This window comes from Hemitrygon akajei, chromosome 18, assembly GCF_048418815.1.
Source record: "Hemitrygon akajei chromosome 18, sHemAka1.3, whole genome shotgun sequence".
Lineage (NCBI taxonomy): Eukaryota > Metazoa > Chordata > Chondrichthyes > Myliobatiformes > Dasyatidae > Hemitrygon > Hemitrygon akajei.
The window spans coordinates 20,906,961-20,934,598 of NC_133141.1; the positions used below are offsets into that span (position 1 = coordinate 20,906,961).

Below are 27,638 nucleotides of genomic sequence, written 5' to 3' on the forward strand. Positions count from 1 at the left end.
GTGGGAATAAAGGGAGCCTTTCCTGACCGGTTGCCAGTGCCAAGTGGCGTACTGCAGGGGTTGGTTTTGGGACCACTTCTTTTTACGTTGTTTGTCGATGACTTGGATGACAGAATTGATGGCTTTGTGGCCATGTTTCTGGATGATATGAAGATAGGTGGAGAGGCAGGTAATGTTGAGGAAGCAAGAAGTCTGCAGAAAGACTTGGACAGATTAGGAGAACGGGCAAAGAAGTGGCAGATAGAATACAGTGTCGGGAAGTGTATAGTCATTCACTTCGGTAGAAGGAATAAAAGCGAAGACTATTTTCTGAACGGGGAGAAAATGTTAAATTCCAAGGTGCAAAGGGACTTGAGAGTCCACATGCAGGATTCCCTAAAAGTTAATTTGCAGGTTGAGTTGGTGGTGAGGAAGGCAAATGCAATGTTAGTATTCTTTTCGAGAGGACTAGAATATAAAAAAAAGGATGTAATGCTGAGTCTTTATAAGGCATGGATAAGGCCTCACTTGGAGTATTGATAGTGGATGTGGAGAGGATGTTTCCTATGGTGGGGGAAAGCACACAGCCTAAGAGACTTTTATTTAGAAAGTAGATGAGGAGGAATTCCTTTAGCTAGAGGATGGTGAATCTGTTGCGTTCATTGCCACAGGTGGGTGTGGAGGCCAGATTACTGGATGTATTTAAGGCAGCGGTTGACAGGCTCTTGATAAATGAGGGCATGAAAGATTACCGGAAGAAGGCAGGAGAATGGGGTTGAGAAGGAAATGGGTCAGCCACAAGTTAATAGGCTGAATGGCCTAAATTTGCTCCTATTCCTTATAGTCTTATCTAATTTCCTCCAATTTTAAATCTCAAAACAGCAACTCCTTCCTGCAATATGTTCCAAATGTCCTACAGTACCATCTCCAAATTTCCATTCCCCATGTCTTTCAGAAAATCAGTATACACAGGCTATTTTACCACAAGGGCCACCACAGTTTTGATCCCCATGTTTGTGCATATTTTGTAACTGTCAAGGAACTTGCCTCGGTGACTTTACAACGTCTCAAATTCAGTTGTATCGTGGTCAATTACTGGATTTCTACTTTGGAGACTAGGGACTAAACGTAAAGGCAGCACACTATTTAACTGGTATTACATGTTAAGTGTCCTGTACAAAGAGATGGGTGTTATACTCAGTCAATGAAAGCAAATAACTGAGTAAACAGTCAAGAAGGAAAATGGTACATAGGACTTCATAGTAAGAGAATTTGAGTGGAGAGGTAGGACCAATCACCGCTATTCTGAACTAATTCTACGACATACAGATTCACTTTCAAGGACTCTTTATAACTCATTCTCAGTATTATTTTTTTATTTGGATAGTTTTGCCTTCTTTTGCACATTGTAAGTCTTTATGTATGTGTAAATTCTATTGTATTTCTTCTTCCCTGTAGATGCCTGCAAGAAAATGAATCTTAAGGTAGTATATGGTAACATATACGAACTTTAATAATAAATTTACTTAGAATTTTGAAGAACATCTTGCTACACAAGGACTTGGTGAGGTGACAATTGGCGTACCGGCTGTCCTTGGTTAAGAATGGGTTACATTTTAATAGACGTTCAGAAATTGATTTTGTCCGTATGTCACAAAATACACAGAAAAACTCACTATGGCAATCACACCTCCAAAAGTACACAAGATGGCTAAGAAAAACTTACTAAAAGTGGGGAGATGGAAAAAACTAGTTCAACAGGGATGAACACATGTACATATGGCAGGTTGCTGAATTTACTGACATTGTGAGAGCTTGTTTGTATAATTAGGTGTCCATAAGTCAACCGCTCAAACTGGGAACTGCCTGTATTGTGCCCAGTCTTGCATCCCTCTACAGCAAATGGATGAATGTCCATTTGAGTCCAGAGGAGATTCACAAGGATGATTCCGGGAATGAATGGGTTAACATATGAGGAGCGTTTGGCAGCTTTGGGCCTGTACTCACTGGAATTTAGAAGAATGCGGGAGATCTTATTGAAACCTACTGAATGTTGAAAGGACTAGATAGGGTGGATGTGGAGAGGATGTTTCCTGTGGTGGGGGTATCCAGAACTAGAAGGCACAGCCTCAAAATTAAGAGGCGACCTTTTAGAACGGAGGTAAGGAGGATTTATTTTTTAAGCCACAGTGTAGTAAATCTGTGGGATGCTATGCTACAGACTGCAGTGGAGGCCAAATCCATGGGTATATTTAAGGTGGAAGTTAATCATTTCCTGATCTGTCAGGACATCAAAGGATATGGCAAGAAGACAGGTGTATGGGGTTGAGTGGGATCCAGGATCAACCATGATGGAATGGCGGAGCAGACTCGATGGGCTGAATGGCCTAATAGCACTCCTACGTTTTATGGTCTTACGGAATGGCGATTCACCAAACTGTTTCCTGGCATGGCAGAACTGCTGTGTGAAGAGAGCATAGTTACATAGATTATATATCAGAAAAAGAAATGGTATTTACAGAACTGAATCCTTCATTATTCTGTAGAACCACACTCCAAAATCAACAGCTCAAGATGATCCAGTTTCCGTGAATGGTTTAAGATGGATGATCTCAGGCTCAGTATTTCATACATCCCCAGAAAAAGAACACATTCAAGGCAGAGGCAACATTTGTCAAAATCTAAGACAAATCTGGAGCCTTGTTGTGGGGAGTAATAAAGATTCTTATTTCCTAACTCTAGTTTAGAAGTGACTGCACCTGTACTAAAGATCCAGAATTGAAAACCATGAAAAAAATGTGTGAAGCCTGCCAAAGAATCTGTTTAATAGTTATGCTCCTCACCCACCGTTGGACAGTTATGCACTTGGTACCAATGAATCTGTTGAATCATAAACTGATACTTCTGGGACAACAAGCACTCTTGTCGAACAATCCACGAGTATTTCTTATGCCCCAAGGACAGAAATAAAAATGCATCTGTGGCGCTGAAGTAGGAACTGACTGTTTACCTTTGTAGTCCACTTGTCTCAGTCAAAGCAAATATGTTGCAAACATCTGTAAAATATGCTGCGTATACAAGTATAAAATAACAAAAGGTCAGTGAAAAATCAGTTGCTCATCGTGTTTTAGAATCGCATCCAGTTTGATGTTTCTTACAGAAAAATATAACGAGTTTCCAATAATGGTGCAACTGTAGATCTTCCAACCATGTCTCCCTATTGCTGACTTGTACAAATTATAAAGTAAATTTTTCAGTCTTAATTAAATACACAAAATCGGAACATCCATCTGTTTTGCCGTTCAATTTAAAAACACAGAACAGTACAGGTACTTGGGCCTAGAATGTCTGCACTGACCATGATGGCAATCTAACTAATCCCATCTGCCTGCAAATGATACAGATTCCCTATTCACATGTCCATCTAAATGCCTCTTACACATTGCTATTGTATCTGCTACCACCACCCCTGGAAATGCGGTCCAGGCACTCACCATTCAATGTAAAAAAAAATTGCCTCTCACATTTCGTTTAAAGTTACCTCTTCTCACCTTAAACCTATGCCCTCTAGTATTTGATATTTCTAGCCTGGAAAAAAAAGACTGATTGTCTGGCCTGTCTATGTCACTCAGAAGTTTATAAACTTTTCTCAGTTTTCCCCTCACTCCCTGATGCTCAAGAGGAAACAATCCAAGTTTGTCCAATATCTGCTTAAAGATAATATTATCCAATCCTGTAAAATAGCTTGGTGAAATTCTGCACCCTCTCCAAAGCCTCCACATCCGTCCTATAATGGAATGTCCAGAAATGTTCACAATACTCACTTAACCAAAGTTTAAGCACAACTACAATACGACTTCCCAACTTTGACACTCAGTGTCCAAACTAACGAAGGCAAGCATGCCATGTGCCTCCTTTACCACTCTATCCATTTGTATTGCCAATTTCAGGGGGCTACAGACTTGTATCCTGAGATCTGAATGTCAATCAATTTTGCAAGAGTCCTGCCATTTGCTGTATATATTCTTTTGCATTTAACCTCTCAAAATGCAAAAATTGAACTCCATCTGGCAGTTACCTGCCCACATTTCCAACTGGTCCATATCCTGCTGAATCCATTGACAATGTTCCTTGCTGTCCACAATTCCACTAACTTCCTGCAAACTTACAAACAGAACACTTAACATTTTCATGCAACTGTATCACAAACAACAGAGGTCCGAGCATTGATCCTTGTAGAACATCACAGGACACAAATGTCCAGTCAGAAAACAGTTCTCTACCACTCCCTCCCTCTTCTATGACCAAGCCAATTTTGAATCCAGTTTACCAACTCACAGCAATTTAATTGACTGTACCATTGTCATGAAGGACTACGTTAAATGCTTCACTGAAGTCCACATCCAGAACATCTCCTTAATCACCTTCAGCAATTCCTCAAAAGTGCTGCACGGTCAGCTTGCAATATGTATGTTACTTGCACTGTTCACCAAGGATTTCAACACCTGTCCTTTTTTTTGTTTTACAATAAATCCTATAAATCAATTTTCAATGCACTTGCATCACATCTAAGCTTGGACACAGCAGACTAGCTTAGAAACCAAAAGTTTTAATGTGCTAAAACGTGAATTCTAGTGCTAAAACCAAATCATATCCCAATAGCAAAATTAGCCAAATTCCACGCTGGAACCATGCTTAGATCATTCATACTCAGACACAAGCACTAAAATAGGACTTGCATGGTTCCAATTTTGCAATGTTTCTGTACAGGCATATTCATTGTGGCAACTGGGCTGCAGGACGACATCCAGCATAGACTCAGCAAAGCTGGAAATGTCTTCAGATCAATGAGCAACACATCAGGATCAACCAAGTCCACCATCCACACCAAGGTGAAGCTGTACCAGAGCTGTGTTCTGTCCACACTCTTGTACAGGTCAGAATGCTGGCACATGACAAAGAATGACCTTGGCAAGCTGTCATCATTCCACACCATGAGCCTCTGGAAGATCCTCTGTAATTTCTGGCCAGGAACGATCTCCAACGGCACCCTACTCCTTCAGGGTCATCAAGAGGACATGGCCACAATCATCATAAGAAAATGTTGGACATGGATTGGGCACATGATGATAAGAGAGGTCAATTCCATCATCAAGACAGCATTGTTTGGACCTCTGAAGGGCAGAGGAAACACGGGAGACCAAAGACAACTTGGCACTGTACCATAGAGGCAGAAATGAGGACCCTGACCCACACCTGGAGCACAATAGAGAAGATGTCCAAGGACAGACAGAGATGGAGGGCCTTCATTGCTGCCCTAAATGCCAGCAGTGTAACGGGCAGTAACTAACACAATGTAAGGAGATAGAAGGATGGAGGCCTTGTGTGCTGGGTGGACTGGGAGACATACAAGGCCTCACCACATTAGCACAATAAGAGACGACTACAGTGGCTCCTCCAGGAGCTTGAATCCCCGCACAATAGAGCAACGTTGAAAGAAGTCTCACAATCTCACGACACAAGAGTCTGCAGTTGCTGGAATTTGGGGCAATACACAGAGACATCAAGATAACTGGTGCACCATGATTTGCACGCAGACACTGGACATTCTCACAGAAAGTGGTTCTTTTAGTGCAATGGGGTAACTAGTTGACAGGGCGTGTGACCCATCAGGAAACAGATGAAGCAACTGGAGCAGGGATTCATTCATTTGTACCACACTTGGATGTGAGGGGATCTCATGCACCCTTTGAGCTGGTCAGTGGTAGACCATGTCAATACGAGGAGATTGTCACATTGAGAGAGCAATTTGGCTTGCACTGGTGAGCTTTATTTGACAGGCTCTTTATGAAAGCAGCCCATTGGTATAGTCAGTTACATCTTGTACAGTCAGTGTCTGCTTCCTCTGCTTAGCTGTGAGAGAAGGATACTGAGCAGGAACGAGTCCCTGGCTGACTTCATTGTACTTCTCTAACACTCCAGGTCCCCCTGCTCTCTTCCTCTGGCACTAGCTGTTCTCTACAACAGAATGTGACAAGGCCTCTATTGTAGTTACATGTAGGTATTGAAATGGCATCTGCAGGAGATTACTGGTGCTCTCCTTATATGACTATCCCGTCTTCCGCATGTCTTTCTGTACCTGCAGTGCTCAGAGAATGCACCAGTGTAGAGAGGGTAACCCTTACTCTTCAGATCCATCTCTTTGAGTGGGGCAATGCTGGCTGCTGAAAAAAAAGCAAAGCGGACTCCCTCAGAGGGTCCAGTTATATGCACCTCCCATAAACATTGGCATTCGCCACAAAGAGATTTGATTGACAGCCACCTTCTGAAGAGGAAAGCTATCCTTGTTCATAAAAAAGTTCTTGATTATTAATGGAGTCTTCTGGGCACAAGTCAATGGCTGCCTTCCATCATGGGATCCCAGCCACACTTATGGTATCCATGATACCACTGGCTCCTCAGTGAAATCAAAGTTGACAAAGCCGTGTGTGGATATTTTGGCCCACCACCTCTCTGATGCACCTTGGGAGACATGACAGAGATTTGCTGTGGCCACTTGCAATGATCCCATGGCAAAGTAGATAAGATTTAACGTGAGCTTGATTTCCATGGAGAGAGACCATCCAGCCACTTGCAGAATGTCCTGTACTTCAGTGACAATAACAGTGATAGACCTGATCTTATCGATTCATTGTTCAGTAGGGACATCCCGATAGGATGTAGTGCCTGTGGGAATGGGCTCGTTACTGACAGACAGGCTTGTGCTACCTGTCGAGGTCCATGTCCCACCTTGGGTGACAGGTCATTACCATAACAATGCTTCTAGTGACAGAATGTTGCCAGTGGCATACCCACTGACGCTTAAATGCTGTCAAGACGGACACAGAATTTCAAAGGTACTTTGTTCTGAATGTGCTCAGAGGGTACCTCAATGTTAGCACAGAAACTCTCTGACAACGCAAAAAACGCAACATAGTGGCACAACGCACTCCTAATTGTCCCGTGACCATTCAGTGATCACATCCTAAAGACCCAATTTGTGCAAAGGCGGGCAACGTGAATAGCAACAGTTAGGTGCGCGCCCGACACTAGATAAACCGCAGCTATACTCGCTGACGTGAGAAACACAAAGTCCAATATCGTCACAGACAACTTACCCTGGATGTGATCTACTGCAGGTTAAACAGATTTCTGCTCATTGCAAGTGCTCACTGATCCAGTATCCAGGCTATCATTTAGAGAGTTTGTTGAAGCCAGTCTCACTCAAACACACTACCTGTCTAACCTAGTGATGGCTGCAAGTATTTGAACGCAATACTGGGGAATAAAGAAACTGACTCCTCATTGTATCTCTGCCCAGCCCTCCTCCTCCTCAATATTTGGAAACTCTGTTTTGTTTTAAATCAAAAGGTATTGTAATTTGCATGAACACTTGGCCAATTATTCAATATGGATTCCATGCAATCAACAGCAGCGAGTCTTATCCCATATTAATCTATTTCAAATCTTTCCATGTTATGATGGCATCAAACTCATTCAGTGCAATGCTTGATTGTGATAATATTCTTGTAAAGTGACAAAACAGGGGTACCATAGAGCATGGTATAGAGGAGGGAGGAAGTGGAAGGAAAAGCCATCAGACAAGGCCACCAGTCTCCATTAGACTGGATTGAGAACAACCAGGTACAAGAAGATGAACACCATGCTATGTATATACTAATAAGGTCTAACAATGCATTTCTTGTAACACAGACAGTACAATTAATTAAATTTTAATCACAGCTTGCATGGAAAGTAATCCATTCTTTAATCAAGTTCAACATTCGCCTACTTGTTTCAATTTTCAATCATCCCCCAATCCATTTTCAGCATATACTTCATGCGTGCATCTTTGCACCTGGTGATTCTCTGTTTAGGTTATAGCGGAAAACCCTTTTAAACACTAAAGGAAAGCCAGGCCAAATGAGAACAGCTGATGTATGTTCTACGATGGCATGTAGCTTGGGCCAATCTAATGTGATGAGGCAGCCTAATGTATCTCCTGTTCAGGAGAGGGTGCAGGTGGGGAAATACAGGGAGAGGGGTTAAGTTCAGCAGCTGTGTTATGGTTAATTTTCCCCTCCCCACACTATTGATCAATTCTAGCATGCTTAAACTTTTTTTCTCATATGCATGCAGAAAGTCAGCTGCTTTTCCGTCTTACCCTCATCCCTTCAAATCGTGACAAGGCTCTTAGAGGTCTCAAAGCTCTTAGTGTCCTAAGAGACTTAATGGCACCTAGTTCGGAGTAGCCCAGGGCATTAGCTACGAGGCTGACTAAGGAAACCTATACAGAAACAGAAAAGCAAAGTTCCCAATACTGTTAGCAAAGGCCCTATCACTGATGAAACAAAGTGGTCTAATTATGAGATTGCCCCAAGCTCGTTGCGTTGAACTGGGGTCAGCTCCCTAGTTCCCTTGCCTGAAGTAATTCCTAGTGACCTAGAAGGAAATGCTTAGTTGAGAAGAGAGCCATAAGATAGAACAAAAGGAAGAAAAGTGAAAAAAGGGTCACAGACACACAGACAACTAAAGGGGACCTGTTGGAGGAAAATGCCCAATGGATGATAAGAACCTTACCCTTGCCCTTTACTTTGTGAAGGTCCGATCGAAGTGAGGGGAGAAAAAGCCCAGAAAATTAAGCCACACAAATAAAAGGTACCTATAAAAAAGAATACAGGTAAATCTGTGCTGCATATCAAACTAACCTCTGATATATTAATATACAGAGGCACTGGAAAGAGGGGGTAGGGTTGCAGAAAGGACAGATCTCGGCCTGCAAAAATATTGTTCCCAGTGGACAGTCAAACTGGCACTCTGCGATGTGTTAAGTTTGGTAATATTTATTTCAGCATGTTGTTCTTATATATAATTAAACAAATAATTAGCCTGTAAAAATGTGCATTGGGTTCTGCAGAGAGTGTTAATTTAAAACCACCATCTCTCCTGATGAATGTTAAGGAAGCATCTTAATTTTACTTGGTAGTTGCACACAAAGTGGCTCTTTGGAAATACATTGCTTGAAGATGAACACAATACTTTGCCTTCAAGCATGATACAGTATAAATTTCAAGGCATCTCCAAGTGATTAACCAAATACTGAACTGATACTTTTCAGTTTTCTCCCCAGCTATGCCTCATTTGGGGCAGAAAGGCTGTGGAATTCATCTCTCTTTTTCCAGCTATTTGAGAAAGCTTCAGGCTGACTCTCCAATGTAGTGACTGAGGGAGTCCCACACGGCCAAAGGTGCCATCATGAGCTGAGACAATAAACCAAGGCAGTGTCCATTATCAGGGGATGCAGAAGATCTCATGGTGCTACTCTGAAGAGTGGGCAAGTTATCCTTGGAGATCTGACCAATTTGCTTCAGTCAAAACCTCCAAGACACTCATTATATAGTTCAAAAAACACTGAAACTAGAGGAGTTTGTGTACGATTTGATAGTTTCAAATTGGCTCGATATTTGATGGTGATTTTGGATAATTAATTGCATTACAGCTGCACCTAATTTAAACTGGTACACTAATGAATTCCACTGGTGTAGTCTAAACAAATCAGGTTATCACATGTGATAAACATGTAGTAATTGTTGCACACCTCTCCCAATCCACGCTCTCCAAACACAATTTTAGTAAATATCGAGCCAGTTCTTCAGATGCTTAATCACTGATGAAACAAAAATCATAAAAACATGATTATGTTTAATCATAATCAAAGGGAAGAACAAATGCCCTTTTTAGAAACATTTTAATGAGTTTCTTTTTAAAGAAAGGATATTCTGAGCACTAAAGACAGCAGAGACAAGCCACCCAATGAAGATTCGATTTTAAAAAAATATTTGTTTACGTATTATGCCTTCTGACTCAGCAATTAATTCAATAAGCCAAAGAAATAACAGCTATTCAATAGCAATTAAGTCACACTCTTCCCCAGAAATAGCTCCAAGCGCTGAGAATGTTAGCTATCAATGATACCAATGGACCAAAATTTGTCTTCAGTACTCAGAAGGGTCAATGGGGAGTAGATTTCCGTAAATAAATTATTTTTAAAAAACTTTTACAAAGGTTGGAATAACTTGAAGCTTTCTATAAAGGAAGCAATTTAAAACAGGAGTTTACAATACTATCGGCATTTTCTCTAAACAAAATCTTTTCTACAAGGAAAAAAAGAATGCATTAAAGAGGTCTACGGAGGTTATAAATGTTATGTTAGTTCACCTTCAGCCAAGAAGAAACATAAAGCAAGCTCACATCGACTGTTTATAATGGTTAGTGTACCCAAAGCCAAAAGGAAAGACAAGATGATCATCCAAGGCCTGCAAAGGAAGTCAATAAGATTTTATATAACATTTTAATTAGTATGAATGATCTAATCATTTCAACCAAAAGGGATATTCACATCAACAACACTAAGGCATTTTCTACCACTTTGCCATGGACAAATTTAATTTCCAGAGATGACAGATTTCAAAATAATCATTACACGGGCTCAGAGACAAGACATTATAAATGGCACTGTTTAAAAATCGGGGCCAACTATTCAAAAGGTTCCCCCCCCCCCCCAACCCAATCAGTAGCAAGCCTTTGGAGCTCTCGTCCTCAAAATGGCAATGGAAGCAGAGTCTTTGAGCATTTTTGAGGCGGATGTAGGCAGCTTTTTGATCAGTAAAGGGGTGAAAGAATGCTAGTGGCAGGCAGGAATGTGGAGTCAGGGTCACAGACACATCAGCCATGAAGGGTGGAGCAAGATCCAGGGGCCAGGTGACCTACTCCTGCTTCTAACTTGCATGCTACTCATATCAAGTTTCAAGTTGTTATCTACAAGGATACTGGACACACAACTGAGACTCAAACATAAACAGCCTGGAACTTCTTGCTAAGCAACCCACTGGGGGTCTACAGCTACCTAGGATGACTCTTCAAGCAGCAGCTGCCTCAGCAAAGCCAGTGTTAAAGCGATCAGAGAGCCTGTACCATGTCGATGGGGCCTTCTCAATGTAAATCTCATTGCATGGTTCCCCTGAGCAAACCCTACGCATTACAATGATGAAGGGAACTTCAACAGGCTCCATGTCTTCAAGCTCATTCTGTGTCTAAGCAACCAGTCTGAATGATTGCTGATGTCCCTGACATTCAGAAACACACAACTGTTTACGATCACAGTGAAAATGTACATTGGAAAAGCAGTTAAATCATCTCAATTAATCCAAATACAAGATGCAATTTGCCTAAAACTCCCATCTCACTTCTCATCTACTCCTCTCCATTAAGATGAATGGGTTCACTGCCTAGCCTGGCAGAGCTACTGTAGACAGATTACCCAGCATAACTGCCAGCGACTTGCAGTAAGTTGGCAACTAGATTCTGAAGGATTTAACATTTCAGCATAATTGGGAAGTTACCCCTCAGGGAAGTTTGAAATGTCCACAAGAAAGCCCAGCACTTATTACAGTCATGGCCATAAAGATTTCTTCATGAGCATTTTCCAAACTCAAGGAGGACAAAGGCAAGTACAGGAAAACATCCAGATCATGAGAAACAAAATCTACTGAAATCATTCCATTTTATAAATTAATCTAAGTATCCAATTTTTTTTTCTAATTTTCCTCAGAAATATCCTTTGATCTCCTGGAATTCCTAAATCTCTCCCACTGCTGTACCAGTAGATAAAAGATAAAAGCGAGAGCCTCCATTCAGTCATTTAGTTTTCAACTGGCTAAGAGCTCCCTTCAGTAAAGCTCAACAGTTCATGTAGAAGTGGCTGTCGATTGTATTCCTGCCCCAGGCTTGTTGCAACTTGACCTGTATCCAAAATCAAGCTACATCTTAAGAGTTAAGATTTTGCCTAAATGAATTGAATATCAGGCAGCGGGTATTATGGGCAACCTTTTGGTACTTTCACTGGGGTATATTTCTGTTTTTGTACATGTTGTAATGGAACAACATGTGATGTGTATTATTTAAAGACTGATCATACTTTGAATTGTGCCAAACACCTTAAATAACAAATCTATATAAAATATCAACAGAAATATGAACTTCTTCAATTTCAAGAGAAGAGCCGTTAGGACTTCATAATTTACAGCATCTGAATTTACAGTTTCAAAAGGTAAGTTTAGTGGTTTTCAGAAAATATGTTCTTCAGTTATCCAAAGATTAAAAAAAATACCTGTCAGAACCTTAACATAGAGTGCAGTTACTGAAACAAATCAAACAGATGCAAGGGACGCATTCCATTTAGGATGTGCATCATCATAACGGTCAACAGTTCATTGTTCTGCCTCATACTGCACTGAAATTTGTCATTTAAACCAGTTAAATATTTAATTTTAAACATTACTTTTTGAAGTCAACATCACCTTTCTCCAGCAACTCTCCATTTTTGAGACGCCAACTTAATTATTTTGGATAAGCTCTAGATAGCTAGGGCAATGCTACAATGAAACATTCCCCCATAGTCACTAGATTTGCATATATAAATACACTGAGCAGCCAAAACTAAATTACAAATGTTGCTATGGTGATGGAATTAAAATTTAACATGATTCCAACAGTATTACACACACTTTCTGCAAATAAATAATCAAATACTTTGAAGGAGAGAAGATTGATTAAAATATAGTTAGTCAATGTCATTTTATGGACTGAGTCACATTTTTTTCTTTACACAATAAAACACGAACTCATACTTGTAGGAACATTGCTCAATAATTGACCTGTTTCTGTATAATGATAAATAAAGGCATGGCATCTTAATTTTACATATATTAATACATTCCATTCACAACATCTACCAAGACTGCCTTACAAGTTGTTTTAACTTTTTAAAGGCAAATTAAGAATAGGTTTGGCAGAGAGGAAAAAGCAGAAGCAAAGTAATATTGTGGTGATCAAGACTGAATGTTAGTCACGGGAAGAAATGGGCTTTGTCCAGCCCAGAAAACCCCTGGAAGAGAACCTATCTGGAACAAAGCTTCAGACTTTCATGTCCTCATCAAAACTTATGACAAATCCCTTCATTAAGATTTAACATTTCTCTGCCCAAATAAGATTGATAGCCACTCAATCAATCACTTCGATGCACCTCATTAACATAGCTAATTCTTACATCAACTTAAAATAATTTTAAAACATTATCCTTCTTCACAGTACATTTTGACGATTGGTGTTATTGCTGACGGCAGCATAAAAGCATTACACAAGATAAAATATATTCTTTGACTACATAACCCAAATCTTTTTACTTTAATCCCACAAACTTTAACTCTAAAAATGAGAAAAATGGATACATACATCCACAATCAGGAAGTCCAGCCAGCACCACGCATTTGTGAAGTACTTTTGAAATCCATAGGCCACCCATTTTAACAACATCTCAAGGATGAAGATATACGTGAAGATCTTGTCAGCATACTCAAGGATGGTACGGATTGTCTTTCTTTGTTCAATGTAAATATCTTCAAAAGCCTAAAAACACAATTTTTAAACTATATGTGGTTTGTCTTTTATAAAAAATTCATTTTGAAAGCACCTACTTGCACGAAAAGTGCAAATTCACAGATTGTATTTCCTTGCTTCACAAGTTCACAATTGTTGTTGTCATAGCCAACTGCAAGAGCCTGCAGGTAAAGGTAATCAGAGCACATTGCAGTCTAGTCTTCATCTTCCATGCTCATCTAGCAGGTATCACTCTGGCTGCTGCCCCAGGGAGATGACAGCAACACCCATTAATTGCCACACCACAGGTTAGATAACATAGTACAGAATAGTGACTTGGTCTGGAACATATCGAATTTATGTTAGTTATTTGTTAGTCATTTTCATATGAATGTGTATTTTTCAGCCGAGTCACTAACAAGGTCTTTATAATTATGTATTCAAGGGGGAAAGTTCATTTTACCCCTGCCTCTTTAGTAAATATGGTCATGCCATATAACAAATGAAACACCAAAATCTGTCTATTAAAATATTTATTGGTAGGTTCTCACAACCGAGAGATTTTACCCATCAGGTAAGTCCAAACAGATGGAGTCTTATTTGGGATAAAGACCAAAAGTGGCCCAATGGAAGTAATCAGAATTGTGAAAAGGGCTGTCATTAAAAGAACTTACACCTATCAGTAGGCAAGAACAGGACTAGGGGCAATAAACAAGCTTATCCAATAGGGAGCTCTTTAATCATCGAGTGAGCAGAATAGGAACACCTTATTATAGGGTCTGACTGGGAGGAGGCTCATTTCGAAAATTGTTACCATAGCTGGCATCAATAAAGTGAATACACACAGTCCTTTTCATGGGGTAAGAGAATCAAAAACTAGAGGGCATAGGTTCAAGGTGAAAGGGGAGAACTTTAACAGAAACCTGAGGGGAACATTTTTCCACACAACGGGTGGAGTGCATATGGAATGAACTACCAGAGGAAACGGTTGAGATAGGTACAAAAAACATTTAAAAGACATTTGGACAGGCTAATGGAAAGGAAAGGTTTAGTGTTTTTTTTGGGGGGGGGGTGTCAACGCAGATAAATGGACCTAGCTTTCATGGGAAAGCATTGGTGAGTTGAGTTGAGTTGAATTAAGGGGCCTGTTTCCATGTTCTATGACTCCAGTTGTGGCCAAGTCAGGCACAATGTAATTAAGGATCTGAAACCACGTACCAGAAAAACAAACAAATTAAATTTGCATTAAAGAGCAAATCAAGTTAGAACTTGTGATTAAAAAGTCATTCCATTCTACAGTGATTGGGAATTGACACCAGCGACAGTCCTGGCATGCTTTACAGATTTAGAATATCCTGGGCAAGTTCTCACTTTGCATTGACTTAGCTGACCTCAAAGAAAGAGTTTGCAGTATTTTGGGGAAAGGCTCAGTTATATTTGTATCCTGAGATGAACAACCCATAAACTTCTGATTGGAGGCTGTCGTGAATTGTAAGGTACTGAAGGACATGGAAGCTGTATTATTGAAGGAACCAGCACCTTAAGAAAGGGAGAAGAAAAATACTGGAAAAACAGTAGTTTTGGAACAACAGCTTGTGACTGTAAAATACTGCTGCTCCAAGAAGAAATAATGCTGTGTGTACTCAACGTGTCTTCATTTTACCAAAACTCACCAGTGCTCCACTACTGAGCAGAATCATGAACACGATGAAGGTTTCAAACCAGTTGTGCTCTACTATCAAAAAGCAGGTCTTTCGCAGTGTCCACCATGGTTTGCCCCAGCCTTCTTCGATGCTAACCTGACAACATTTAAACCGTTCCACACAACCTACAGAGAATAAAAAATATGGTTTTAAGAGCACTGGGTTAAATTATTTAACAGTTCATTGACTGACAACCATATACAAGGTGGCAATTTTGTTCAAGGGCTTGCTGCAGCTTCCGGATCTACTCCGTGAGACAACTACTGCTCCAACTGACAAAAATAAGTTGCTTTGCTCAAAACACCACCTTCCTTTTGAGTGTATTGAATCACAGATACCCACTTCTTCACCAGATTCTTCTTGAAAACAGCTTTGTGCAATTGGATTTGTCGATCTTCCCTGATCCACAAGCCAATTAGCCTTTGAACAAAAATTATGCCTGTTATTATACCCCAGTTACATTCCTTAAACATGCTTCTTCCACCATTTAAATGCATTGTCCGAAGTCAACATTTCAGTCAAGTTGCCTCAAAGACTTCTCTTATTTTACCTTGCTTCAAAAATTAAATTCCTGATATGATGAAGGAATTTGTTAGATTGCATTTCTCTGAACCAGTCTGTAAGAAGTGCAAATCTGCAAGGAGAGGTTGGACAGGCTGGGTCTATTGTCGATGTGATGTCAGAGGCTGAGGGCCGACATTAAATGGTTTGTAAAGTTATGAGGGGCGTAGATAGGATCAATAGTTACAGTCTTTTTCCCCAGGGCAGGTTTAAAGTGAGAGGGAAGATAAATAAAGGAAACATGAACACAAAAAAGTCTTCAGATGCTGGAAATCCAAAGCAACACAGAAAATGCTGGAGGAACTCAGCAGGTCAGGCAGCATCTATGGAAATGCTTAAACAGTCGGGCTGAGATCCTTCTTCACTGAGAAGGAAGGGGAAAGATGCCAGAATAAAAGGAGGGGAAGGAGGCTAGCTGGAAGGTGATAGGTGGAGCCAGGTGGGTGGGAAAGGTCAAGGCTGGAGAAGAAGGAATCTGATAGGAGAGGAGAGTGGACCACAGGAGAAAGGGAAGGTGGGGTGGGGGGGGGGGAGGAGTAATAGGCAGGTGAGAAGAAGTCAAAGGTCAGAGTGGGGAATAGAGGGGGGGGGGGAAATTTATTTATCAGAAGGAGAAATCGATATTCATGCCATCAGGTTAGAGGTGACCCAGACTGAATATATGGTGTTGCTCCTCCATGTTAATAAATAAAGGAGATCTGAGGGTGATTATTTTTTTCCACACAGAGGGTGGTTCATTTTCAAATGAACTGCCAGAGGAGATGATAGATGCAGATACTATACAACATTTAAAAAGGCATTTAGTCAAGCACTTTGATTGGAAAGGTACAGAGGGATACAGGCCTAATCCAGGCAAATAGGATTAGTGTAAATAGGTGCCATGGTCAGCAGGGAAAAAGTGGGCCAAAGGGCTGACGTGTGTCAACCTTTCTACGATTACAATAATACCCCTCTGTAGATTTGGAGGCAGAGCATACCAAGCATCCACGTGGAGATGCTAGCCTGTGATGCTGCTGCAAGTTTTTCAATACACTTGTGCATATGACAACAAACTCTTTGAAAAAACGCACCATTTTTGTTCTATACTACTGTAATTCAATCCTTATTTTAATTATTTTATTCTAATCCCATCTAGAATAGCAAGGATCAGACTTTTTCTCACTGCTGCCAACAGATAGAAGGTACAAGAGCCTCAGGACTCACACCATCAGGTTCAAGAACAGTTACTCGTGCCAATGGGTGCTCACAATTCAATGGCACGAGGGATATTTACACCTTGTCCTGTGCTTTTGGATTTTGATTAACTGGACCTGTCCAGTGACTGTCGTGTAAGGGCAGCTGACAACAAGGGAAAGACCTTGTGACGACATGGAAAGGCAGCTGACAGGAGGGAGTAGACCCCATGGAGGCAGACCTCAACACTGTTTCAGCATGTTGGAGACACCCATTAACAGCTATGAAAAGGCAACAGAGGAAGACGAGCGAGAGCGGGAGCCAAGATGGCTCAATGACTGATTATGCGTCTACAGACCTAGAAATGGAATCTACCATGAATTAAGAGAGCACTGCACAAGAGATGACCAAAACACCAGCAGCAGTAGTGTTGGGTGTGCATCTGTGGGTGGGAGAAAGTTACATCAGAAAAAGAGTTGAAGATCCATCAAGGGAGGAAAGGATCCAGGGGCCTCGCATTGACTCTTGTGAAGTCAGTCAACTAAGTTGAGTGAAATGCAGTGACCGGACACAAACCAAAGTTCGCAGAGCATCAGCGCCCATCACTGAGGAAGTTAGCACAGAAAGCCCAGATGGGGCACCCACTTACCAGTGGAAACAACTTTCCTGCCCCCATCATATCTACCCAAGTCATAATTTATGTTTTTTTTATAATATCCCTTCTCATTCTTCTGAATTCCAGTGAGTATAGTGCCAGGCCCTTCAATGCCTCCTCATAAGCTAATCAGTTCGCCTCCCGGATCACCTTGGTGAACCTCCTCTGCAAAGCCTCCAAAGCCAGTATATCCTTCCTCAAGTAAGGAGACCAGAACTACACACAGTACTCCAGGTGCGGCCTCACCAGTACCCTGTACAGTCGCAGCATAACCTCCCTGCTCTTAAACTCAATCCCTCTGGCAATGAAGGCCAACATTCCATTTGTCTTCCTGGTAACTTGCTGCACCTGCAAACCAACCTTTTACAATCCGTGCACAAGCACACACAACAGCATACTGCAATCCTTGACCAGTTAATAATCTGATCTAATAGTTTTCCTTCTGAAGTGGAGAATCTCACATTTACCAATGTTGTACGCCATCTGCCAAACCCTTGTCCACCCACTTAAACCATTTGCATCGCTCTGCAGACTCTCCACATCCTCTGCACAATTTGTTTTCCCCACTCAATTTAGTGTTAGCAGGAAACACAGATATGCTGCAGTCTGCTCCGTCTTCTACATTGTTAATGTAGATTGTGTACAGTTCCGGTCCCAACACCAACTCCTATGCACACTGTTCACCACTGATTGCCAAACAGGGAAACATCTATTTATCCCAACTCTCTGCTTTCTATTGGCTAACCAATCTTCTATCCATGTTAATACATTATCCCCAACCCCATGTATCCTTATGAGTAAGACTTTTATGTGGTACCTTTTCAAATGCTTTCTGGAAATTCAAGTCCATCCACCTGTTCCCCTCTATCCATTGCCTTCTTTACATCATTAAAGAACTGCAATATGCTTGCCAAACAGGACCTGCCCTTTATGAATCCATGCTGTGTTAGCCTGATGAAACTACTTCTATCCAGATTCTCACTATTTCTTCCTTAATGACAGTTTCAAGCATTCTCCCCACTACAGACATTAAGCCAGCTGGCCTATAGTTATCCATCTTTTGCCTACATTCCTTTTCATACAGTGACGTGACATTTGCTGTCTTCCAAACTGCTGGGACCTGTCAAGAGCCCAAAGGATTTTGGTAAGTTATCTGCAATAACTTTCCCCAGTTCTTTCAGTATTCTGGGATGTATCCTGTTGGGACCAGGGACTTGTCTACCTTTTAGGCCCACTAGTTTGCTCACTGCTACTTCTTTAGTGACAGCGATTGCATTGAGGTCCTCACCTCCCATCACATCTCCCTTTGGCATCGCAGACACGTTCTCCACCATGAAGACCGACACAAAATAGTCTCTCGAGGCCTCAGCCACTTCCACATTACCCAACATTAATTCCTCCTCCTCATTCTCCAAGAGACCTACGTTCACTGTAGCCACTGTTTTCCACTTTATATTATACTAAAAACTTTAACCATCTGTTTTTATATTTTTTATAGTTTTTGCTAGCTTACTTTTAGAATCTTCTCTTTCCTCATTGCTTGCCTTGTGTATTTTTGTTGCTCTTTAAAGTTATTCCAATCTTGCAGTTTCCCATGACTCTTGGTGATTTCAGTTTGATACTATCCACCATTTTCTTAGTTGTTCAAGGCTGGCGCTCCCCACCCTTACTGTCCTTAACTGGAATATATTTCTGATGAGTACTGTACTGTGAAAAACTGTAACTGGCTGCATCGCCGTCTGGTGTGGGTGGGGGGGGGGGGGGGCACGGCACAGGGTCAAAGTAAGCCACAGTGAGTTGTAAACTTAGCCATTTCCATCATGGGCACTTGCCTCCGCAATATCCAGGGCACTTTCAGGGGTAATGCCTCAAAAATGGGACATCCATTATTCAGCACCCCCTCACGCAGGACATGCCCTTTTCTCACTGTTACCATCAGGTAGGAGATGCAGAAGCTTGAAGGCACACACTCAGTGATTCAGGAACAGCTTCTTCCCCTCGGCCATCTGATTCCTAAGTGGACGTTGAGCCCTTGGACACTACCTCACTACCTTTCCCCCCTCTTTTTGCACTATTTATTTACTGTGTGCGTCTGCGTTGTAATTTTTTGCTTTTAGTATTATGTACTGTACTGCTGTGCATAACAACAAATTTCATAACATATGCCGATGATATGAAACCTCATTCTGATTCACTAAATGTGTTATCCACAACATTCTCAGCATCACAGATGCTCCAGAATGAATCCATGCACAGCTCCAGGGCTAACATACGGTCCGTCAGGACTCACTTCCAGCACACGTAGTCATTAGGTTCTCTGGCAGCCTCCAAATTCCCACATTGCACATGAGAAGCATGACATGGATCTGAGCTCACCTGCCATGGCTAAAAGGCTTTTTTTGGGGGGGGGGGTAGAATCTACTCTCACCTTACTTTACTGTTGTTTGTGATTTTAAAAGCACATGCCTCCAGACTCAAGGTCAGCTTCTTTCACATTGTTACAAAACTATTGAACAGTACTCTTGTATGTTAAAATGGACTCTTGACGTCACAGTCTACCTCATCCTGCACATGCACCTTACTGTCTGCCCACACTTACTCTGTAACTGTAATCCTTCAATCTGAACTCTGTTATGGCACAAACTCAATGCACTGTTGTAATGAAAAGATATGCCTGCATAGTACACGAAATAAAGTTTTTCACTGTATGTCAGTACATGTGACAACAATAAGCTAATTTACCAAGTTATACACTCAGACGTACCATCAGTGAAGCAGGCTTCAGGGTCCAAATATTCTTCAGGTTGTTCCACTGGTGGACCCTCTTCTCCCTCAGGTTTTATATCGATTGTGCTTCCTTCCGATGAGCTGGTGTCATCCAGTTTCTGCAAGTTCAAGAGAAAAATACATGAATGGCAGCTTCACAGCAACATGTCCTGCTGAAGGTATGAATCCCAGCAGGTCAAGTGAGGACACAGATACTGATGGTCAGCCATTTTGTACTGGGCAGCAATTATCGCAGAAGAGGAACTGCTGACAAAACAGACCAAAGGTGGCAGGTTTAATTCCTGGAATAGTTTATTCTGAAAAGCCCAACATCAGATGGGTATTTAGAGCAACAAGAAAGTTTAAAGATATAATATTCAAAATACAAAGGTAAACGCTGAACAACACAATTATTGTGCCTTGGCCTCTGATACAATATTATTATTTCTGTGTGATAAGTTACATTCAGATGAATTTTTTTTTACTTTCAAATTTTTTGAATTTTTTTGTGAGGACAATACATGATTTTGAGTGGGTTGGGAATTCTACACATAAAGATGCAGTCGTGTGGGACAGAATCAATTTCTTTCCCCTCATCATCGCCGTATAGTTGTCTGCAGTCTGAAGCGTGAACCCAGTAATGCATTTGAATCGTGCAGGATGAGGAACAATTTCAACTCCCTTGGCAACATGGTAAAAATGGAAATAAATCAGACAGAAAAAAAATCCAAGGTTTACATATTCATGCATCGATGATAAATAATATGTACGTAACAAAGGAACATTAATGCAAACATGGATACATCCTGACCAAAAACCTTTGGACTATTTAGTTAACACTGCTTATACCGCTGAAGTTAAATTTTCATCCACTATCCTGTCTAGAGTAATATAATCCATGATAAGATCCAGCACTTCATTTGTTGTGCTATCTTTTGGGTTAAAAGTCTTGCTCCAAGAAGTATTACAATTTAAATGAGTCACTGATTTTAACCTCACACAGGCGAGCAGTAATAAGAGATAAACTGATATCCACTGCTCCCAAAAATAAATAAATTTGGGCCTCATCTAAACCCTGCAGAAACTGAGTGTCCCAAGCTGTTGGTGGTCATCTTAAGATTGCTCCTAGCAAAGGGAAAATTCACCCCCACCTCCCAATATTTTGCCACTGGTATGGGACAGAGAATCTCAACTTGAAATGGATATGTAACTGAATCAGGTCCTTGGGTTATCTAAAGTTTCACAGGGTGAGGGGTAATATCTGCAGAGGGGGAGGTGGTTAATGAGCAAAGGGAGGAGTTCCATTTTCAGATTGGCTGTCACTGAGTGCAGAGGGAGAAAAAGGCACAAGCACTCATCATCGACATCTTTAAGAGATGGCGCCTTAAGAAGGCATCATCCATCACTAAGGGCCTTCACCATCCGGGATATGCCCTCTTCTCATGACTACCATCAGGGAAGTGCTATAGGAGCCTGAAGACACACATGCAGCAATTCAGAAATACAGTAGCTTCTTCCCTTTTGCCAACAGAGTTCTGAATGGTCCATGACCATATCTAGACACTAGAATACTACAGCGCAGTACAGGCCCTTTGGCCCTCGATGCTGTGCTGACCCATATATTTCTTTTTTAAAAAAGTACTAAACCCACACTACCCCATAACCCTCTATTTTTCTTTCATCCATGTGCCTGTCCAAGAAGCTCTTAGACCCCTAAATGTTTTAGCCTCCACCACCATCCCTGACAAGTCATTCCTGGCACCCACAACCCTCTGTGTAAAAAACTTACCCCTAATGTCTCCCCTAAACTTCCCTCCCTTAATTTTGTACATATGCCTTCTGGTGTTTGCTATTGGTACCCTGGGAAACAGGTACTGACTATCCACCCTATCTATGCCTCTCATAATCTTGTAGACCTCTATCAAGTCCCCTCTCATTCTTCTACGCTCCAAAGAGAAAAGTCCCAGCTCTGCTAACCTTGCCTTGTTATTCCTTTTATTTGTCACGTTTTGTAATTTTACATATCTTTGCACTGTACTGCTGTCGCAAAGCAACAAATTTCACATCATACAAGAGATAATATATCAGATTCTAAGGACAATTTAATCTATATTGATGCCTTTGATGGAAAGACAGACAGATGGAAAGACACGTGCAAGGTTTCAACTGATAAGCTGAGAGGGGAAGTGAGCTGCGAGGGAGCACAACATGACTGGGACATTTACTTCAGTAGGAAGTAACATAATGCCCTTGAAATTCAGCTGCACAAATAAAAATGTTCCAGAGTAAGCATGTGAAGTCCTTTTCAGGAGAGGAACATGATTCATCATTTCCAAATCAAATCACACCACTTGAAATCTGACTGGGCAATTTTGACTACAAATAAGCTTGCACTGATGACTAATTCTCTGCACCAGGCTCTGCTCAGAGACATCGATTATTATTTGATGAACACTGATGAGGAAATTAGGTCACTATGAAACTATGAAAACTGAGCCAGTGGATGTAGTGTACCTGGACTTCCAGAAAGCTTTTGATAAAGTCCCACATAGGAGATTAGTGGGCAAAATTAGGGCACATGGTATTGGGGGCAGAGTACTGACATGGATTGAAAATTGGCTGGCTGACAGGAAACAAAGAGTAGCGATTAACGGGTCCCTTTCGGAATGGCAGGCTGTGACCAGTGGGGTACCGCAAGGTTCGGTGTTGGGACCGCAGCTGTTTACAATATACATTAATGATTTAGGTGAAGGGATTAAAAGTAACATTAGCAAATTTGCTGATGACACAAAGCTGGGTGGCAGTGTGAAATGTCAGGAGGATGTTATGAGAATGCAGGGTGACTTGGACAGGTGGGGTGAGTGGGCAAATGTATGGCAGATACAGTTTAATGTGGATAAATGTGAGGTTATCCACTTTGGTGGCAAGAACAGGAAGGCAGATTACTATCTAAATGGAGTCAAGTTAGGAAAAGGGGAAGTACAACGAGATCTAGGTGTTCTTGTACATCAGTCAATGAAAGCAAGCATGAAGGTACAGCAGGCAGTGAAGAAAGCTAATGACATGCTGGCCTTTATAACAAGAGGAATTGAGTATAGGAGTAAAGAGGTCCTTCTGCAGCTGTACAGGGCCCTGGTGAGACCCCACCTGAGTACTGTGTGCAATTTTGGTCTCCAAATTTGAGGAAGGACATTCTTGCTATTGAGGGAGTGCAGCGTAGGTTCACAAGGTTAATTCCCGGAATGGCGGGACTGTCATATGTTGAAAGATTGGAGCGACTGGGCTTGTATACACTGGAATTTAGAAGGATGAGAGGGGATCTGATTGAAACATACAAGATTATTAAGGGATTGGACACGCTGGAGGCAGGAAGCATGTTCCCGCTGATGGGTGAGTCCAGAACTAGAGGTCACGGTTTAAGAATAAGGGGTAGGCCATTTAGAACAGAGATGCGGAAAAACTTTTTCACCCAGAGAGTGGTGGATATGTGGAATGCTCTGCCCCAGAAGGCAGTGGAGGCCAAGTCTCTGGATGCATTCAAGAGAGAGTTAGATAGAGCTCTTATAGATAGTGGGGTCAAGGGATATGGGGAGAGGACAGGAACGGGGTACTGATTGTGTATGATCAGCCATGATCACAGTGAATGGCAGTGCTGGCTAGAAGGGCCGAATGGCCTACTCCTGCACCTACTGTCTATTGTCTATTGTCACTTTGTTCCAAGGCATGCTCGTCTTCAGAACAAGCAAGTTTCAATAATACTGGTGATACAGCAACCTTTGCAGTACTCTCCAATTCTCTGTACTTGAGTAACCGAGCAGCATTCCTGTACGGAGCACTACTCCCTTCCTTAAGCTCATGGCTCTTGTGTAAATCTCACCCAACTGCAATCCTTTTACAAAACCCATCACAAGCATTGATCCTCCAATCCTCAGATTCTGAACCTCTCACGAATTCCCAACAACCTCAAATTAACCCCACGCACCCAGCTCCACTCCCTAATTGGTTTGCAAATACATCAAGTTAAAAAAAAGTATGTTTAGTGCTTTGTACGAAATTGCTATTTAGCAGGACAAAGAACATAGACCATTCCAGCACAGAACACGCCCTTCGGGTCACAATGTTGGGCCAACTTTTTAGCCTACTCTAAGATCAATCTAACTCTTCCCTTATACAGGTGTCCCCCCCCCCTTTACAAAGGTAGAGCGTTCCTATGAAACCTTTCTTAAGCTGAAATAGCATAAAGCGAAAAACCATTAATTTATATGGGAAAAATTTTCATAAAAACAAAATTCCTCTTTGTAATGCGAAAACAGGTTACTAACGTAGGTCTTTTGTAAAAGCGAAGTGGCATAAAGCGAACATTCGTAAAGCGGAGGACACCTGTATATAGCCCTCCATTGTTCTATCACCCATGTGTTTATCTGAGAGTTTCTTAAGTGCCCTTAATGTATCTGCCTCAATCACCACCCCTGACAGGGCATTCCATGCACCCACTACTCTGTGTAAAAAAAGAAAAAGAAACTTGCCCTTGACATCTCCCTTGTACTCTCCCTCCAAACACCTTAGAATTAAGCACCCTTACGTTAGCCATTTCCATCCTGGGGAAAAGTGCCTCTGGCTCTCCACTCTATGCTTCACATAGTTTTATATATCTCCTTCAAATCACCTCTCATCCTTCTTCACTCCAAAGAGAAAAGCCCCATCTCACTCAACCTATCCTCATAAGACATGCTCTCTAATCCAGGCAGCATCCTGGTAAATCTCCTCTGCACCTTCTGGGGAGATTTAACCCATTTCTAATGAATGGATTTAAACAGTCTGCTGTAATATTAGAGAAGGGAAATTCAGAGCACCTTCTTTCAGGTGACAGATACTCAACATAAACTTTCAACACTAGGGCAAGCAAAGACCTATGGACACATGCTATGCCCAAATGGCGTAAAACTAATTTACCCAGAAGGCATTTTATGATACCAAATTCACATTGTGGGGTATTTTGCCAAATTCATTAGCACCTCATGGTTTAACAGCAAAGATTACCAATAGTTAAGAACCACAAGTCACCTCTCCTACCTCTTTGCTTCCACCAACTTCAGATTCACTGCTGAAGTCTTCAGTATTCAGGTTTTCAAAATCTGATTCACCAACAGCTATTGGAACTCTGACCGTAAGATTCGGGTTGTGAATGAAGGAATTGTGGTCATCGTCAATGATATACTTTTCCACACTGCTCCCAATGCCACTCGTGGTCCCATTGCCATTCTTTTGGTAGTCCATTTCTCGGTTTATGTCAGCACCAGTATGGTTGCCTATGTAGTTCACCTTTTTGTCTATGAGCTCATCCAGTGGCTTTGCTTCATCTGCATCTTTGCTCTTGAAATGTTTTTGAACAAACTGGTGCCCATACACTTTCATAAAGGCAATTCCTTTTTTGATCCTGATCACAGACAACTGAAGGTTGTTGATCTCCCCGTCATCATCAGTTGCTGCCAGATTATCAGCGCTGAAAGAACTCAGTAGCAAGGCCAAGAACAAGTTCAGCACCTATAGTGTAACAAATATTTATCAGCGTACATTAGACACGATGCCAGGAGGATTTTTCCAAAAATTACCAGCAAGAAAATTGTTCTAATTTTTTTTTTGGAGTACAATTACCAGAGTTTAGTGCATGAACTACATCACTGAAGTATTCTCAAACAAATAGCGGTTTTAAAATTAAGCCAATACAGTCAAGCATCTGTTAGTGCAACGTTAAAATGAAACATGTATATGATTGTCAGGAAATGTCATAAAACAAAACAGTCAAATGCTGCATAGTCTCATCCCGTGTGGGTTTAATTCTCTGCATTTTTTCCCCAAAGAACATCACATTCATTCTCACATTTACAGCTGAAATTATTTTCCCTCCAATAGATTAACTTTACCGTTAGAATTAAGGACAGATTTATGCAGGAAATAAAGGTGTGCAAAAGGACATTGAAAAATACATTCTGTTTAGTCGGTTTCAAAAATTGACATTTAAATTTTGAATAAATTCTTCATTCTTCTTCCCCAGCTCAGTTTGAACAACACCAAGCAATTCATTTTAAAATTGAATGACTGCAAGACAGTCTTTGCTGAGCACACGATGAAAATGATAACTTATAGAGTACAGGGAAGGAATACAGTTGAACAGAGAAATCTAAGTGACATGTTCCTCCACGGGGGCTCTTGTTTTGCCACCTTCTCCAGAATAATGTTATGAACTGATGAGGTGGGGAACTTGGAAATATTCCTACTTTAATTTAGTTTGGGAATCTAAATTTGCTGCATAGTGTAAATGACTTTTCATTTGCAATAATTATTGCTTAACTAACTCTCTGGGTCACATTATTTTATATTATTGCAGATTCCCAAAACAGCTCAAAATAGAATGAACTTTAAAATGAAAAAAAAATAGCTTAAAATTTTTGTTTGCTACTTCAACCTTCATCTTTAATTTCTTACTCTAAAATGTTTAAATGAGAATTAATGACTGGGTGTGCAATTTGGTACCTACTGGTCACATCACTGTTATTTATCACTGGAAACAACGTCCTCAAAAGAGGACAAGAGCCCGCAGATGCTGCAATTTGGAAACAACACAACTGATGCTGGAGGAAATCAGCAGGACAGGAGTTCTGCCTGACCCATCGAGTTCCTCCAGCATTTTGTGTGTTGCTCATTAAGAGGAATGGACCACTTCCCAGAGATTGTTAAATCTTTGTGGACAGCTTCTTTCAAGATCATTCCTTTACCATTGATCCAAAGAAAAATCTCAACCCATTTTTGTTTTACTGGAGTCTTTGGCATAGCCGAACACTGTACAGAGGTTGTTGTTTGGAATAATATGAGACACTTTTGAAGCTTCTACCCAAGACGCTGTATGTTATTTAACCTGAGCAAGTTTCTCAAAAATGTTTGTTGCTTACCACGAGATTACCAATAACCATGACCATCATGAACACAATGAGACACATCGTCTGGCCTGCCACTTCCATGCAGTCCCACATCGTCTCAATCCATTCCCCACACAGCACACGAAAAACAATCAAGAAAGAGTGGAAGAAGTCATTCATGTGCCATCGGGGCAGAATACAATCTTCATGGATCTTACAGACGCAGTCCTTGTAACTTTTACCGAACAACTGCATGCCTACAACGGCAAAGATGAAGACGATGATCGCCAAAACCAACGTCAAGTTCCCCAAGGCACCCACAGAGTTGCCTATGATCTTGATCAACATGTTTAGCGTTGGCCAGGATTTTGCCAGTTTGAAAACTCGCAACTGTAAGACAAGTAGAAA

The 27,638-nt window shown here is 41.2% G+C and overlaps 1 protein-coding gene across 5 annotated transcripts in view; it reads right to left on the minus strand.

Annotated features, from left to right (window-relative positions):
• Nucleotides 1–27,638, minus strand: part of LOC140741175 (sodium channel protein type 8 subunit alpha-like) — a 234,428-nt gene that overhangs the window by 28,352 nt on the left and 178,438 nt on the right. For all 5 annotated transcript variants that reach the window (XM_073071042.1, XM_073071044.1, XM_073071041.1 and 2 more), the window contains exons 17-22: nucleotides 27,264–27,620; nucleotides 25,387–25,857; nucleotides 20,312–20,432; nucleotides 15,129–15,283; nucleotides 13,312–13,485; nucleotides 8,183–8,305 (exon numbers count right to left, since the gene is read on the minus strand). In XM_073071042.1, the coding sequence (XP_072927143.1) occupies nucleotides 8,183–8,305; nucleotides 13,312–13,485; nucleotides 15,129–15,283; nucleotides 20,312–20,432; nucleotides 25,387–25,857; nucleotides 27,264–27,620 (1,401 nt within the window). The remainder of the gene's footprint in view (nucleotides 1–8,182; nucleotides 8,306–13,311; nucleotides 13,486–15,128; nucleotides 15,284–20,311; nucleotides 20,433–25,386; nucleotides 25,858–27,263; nucleotides 27,621–27,638) is intronic.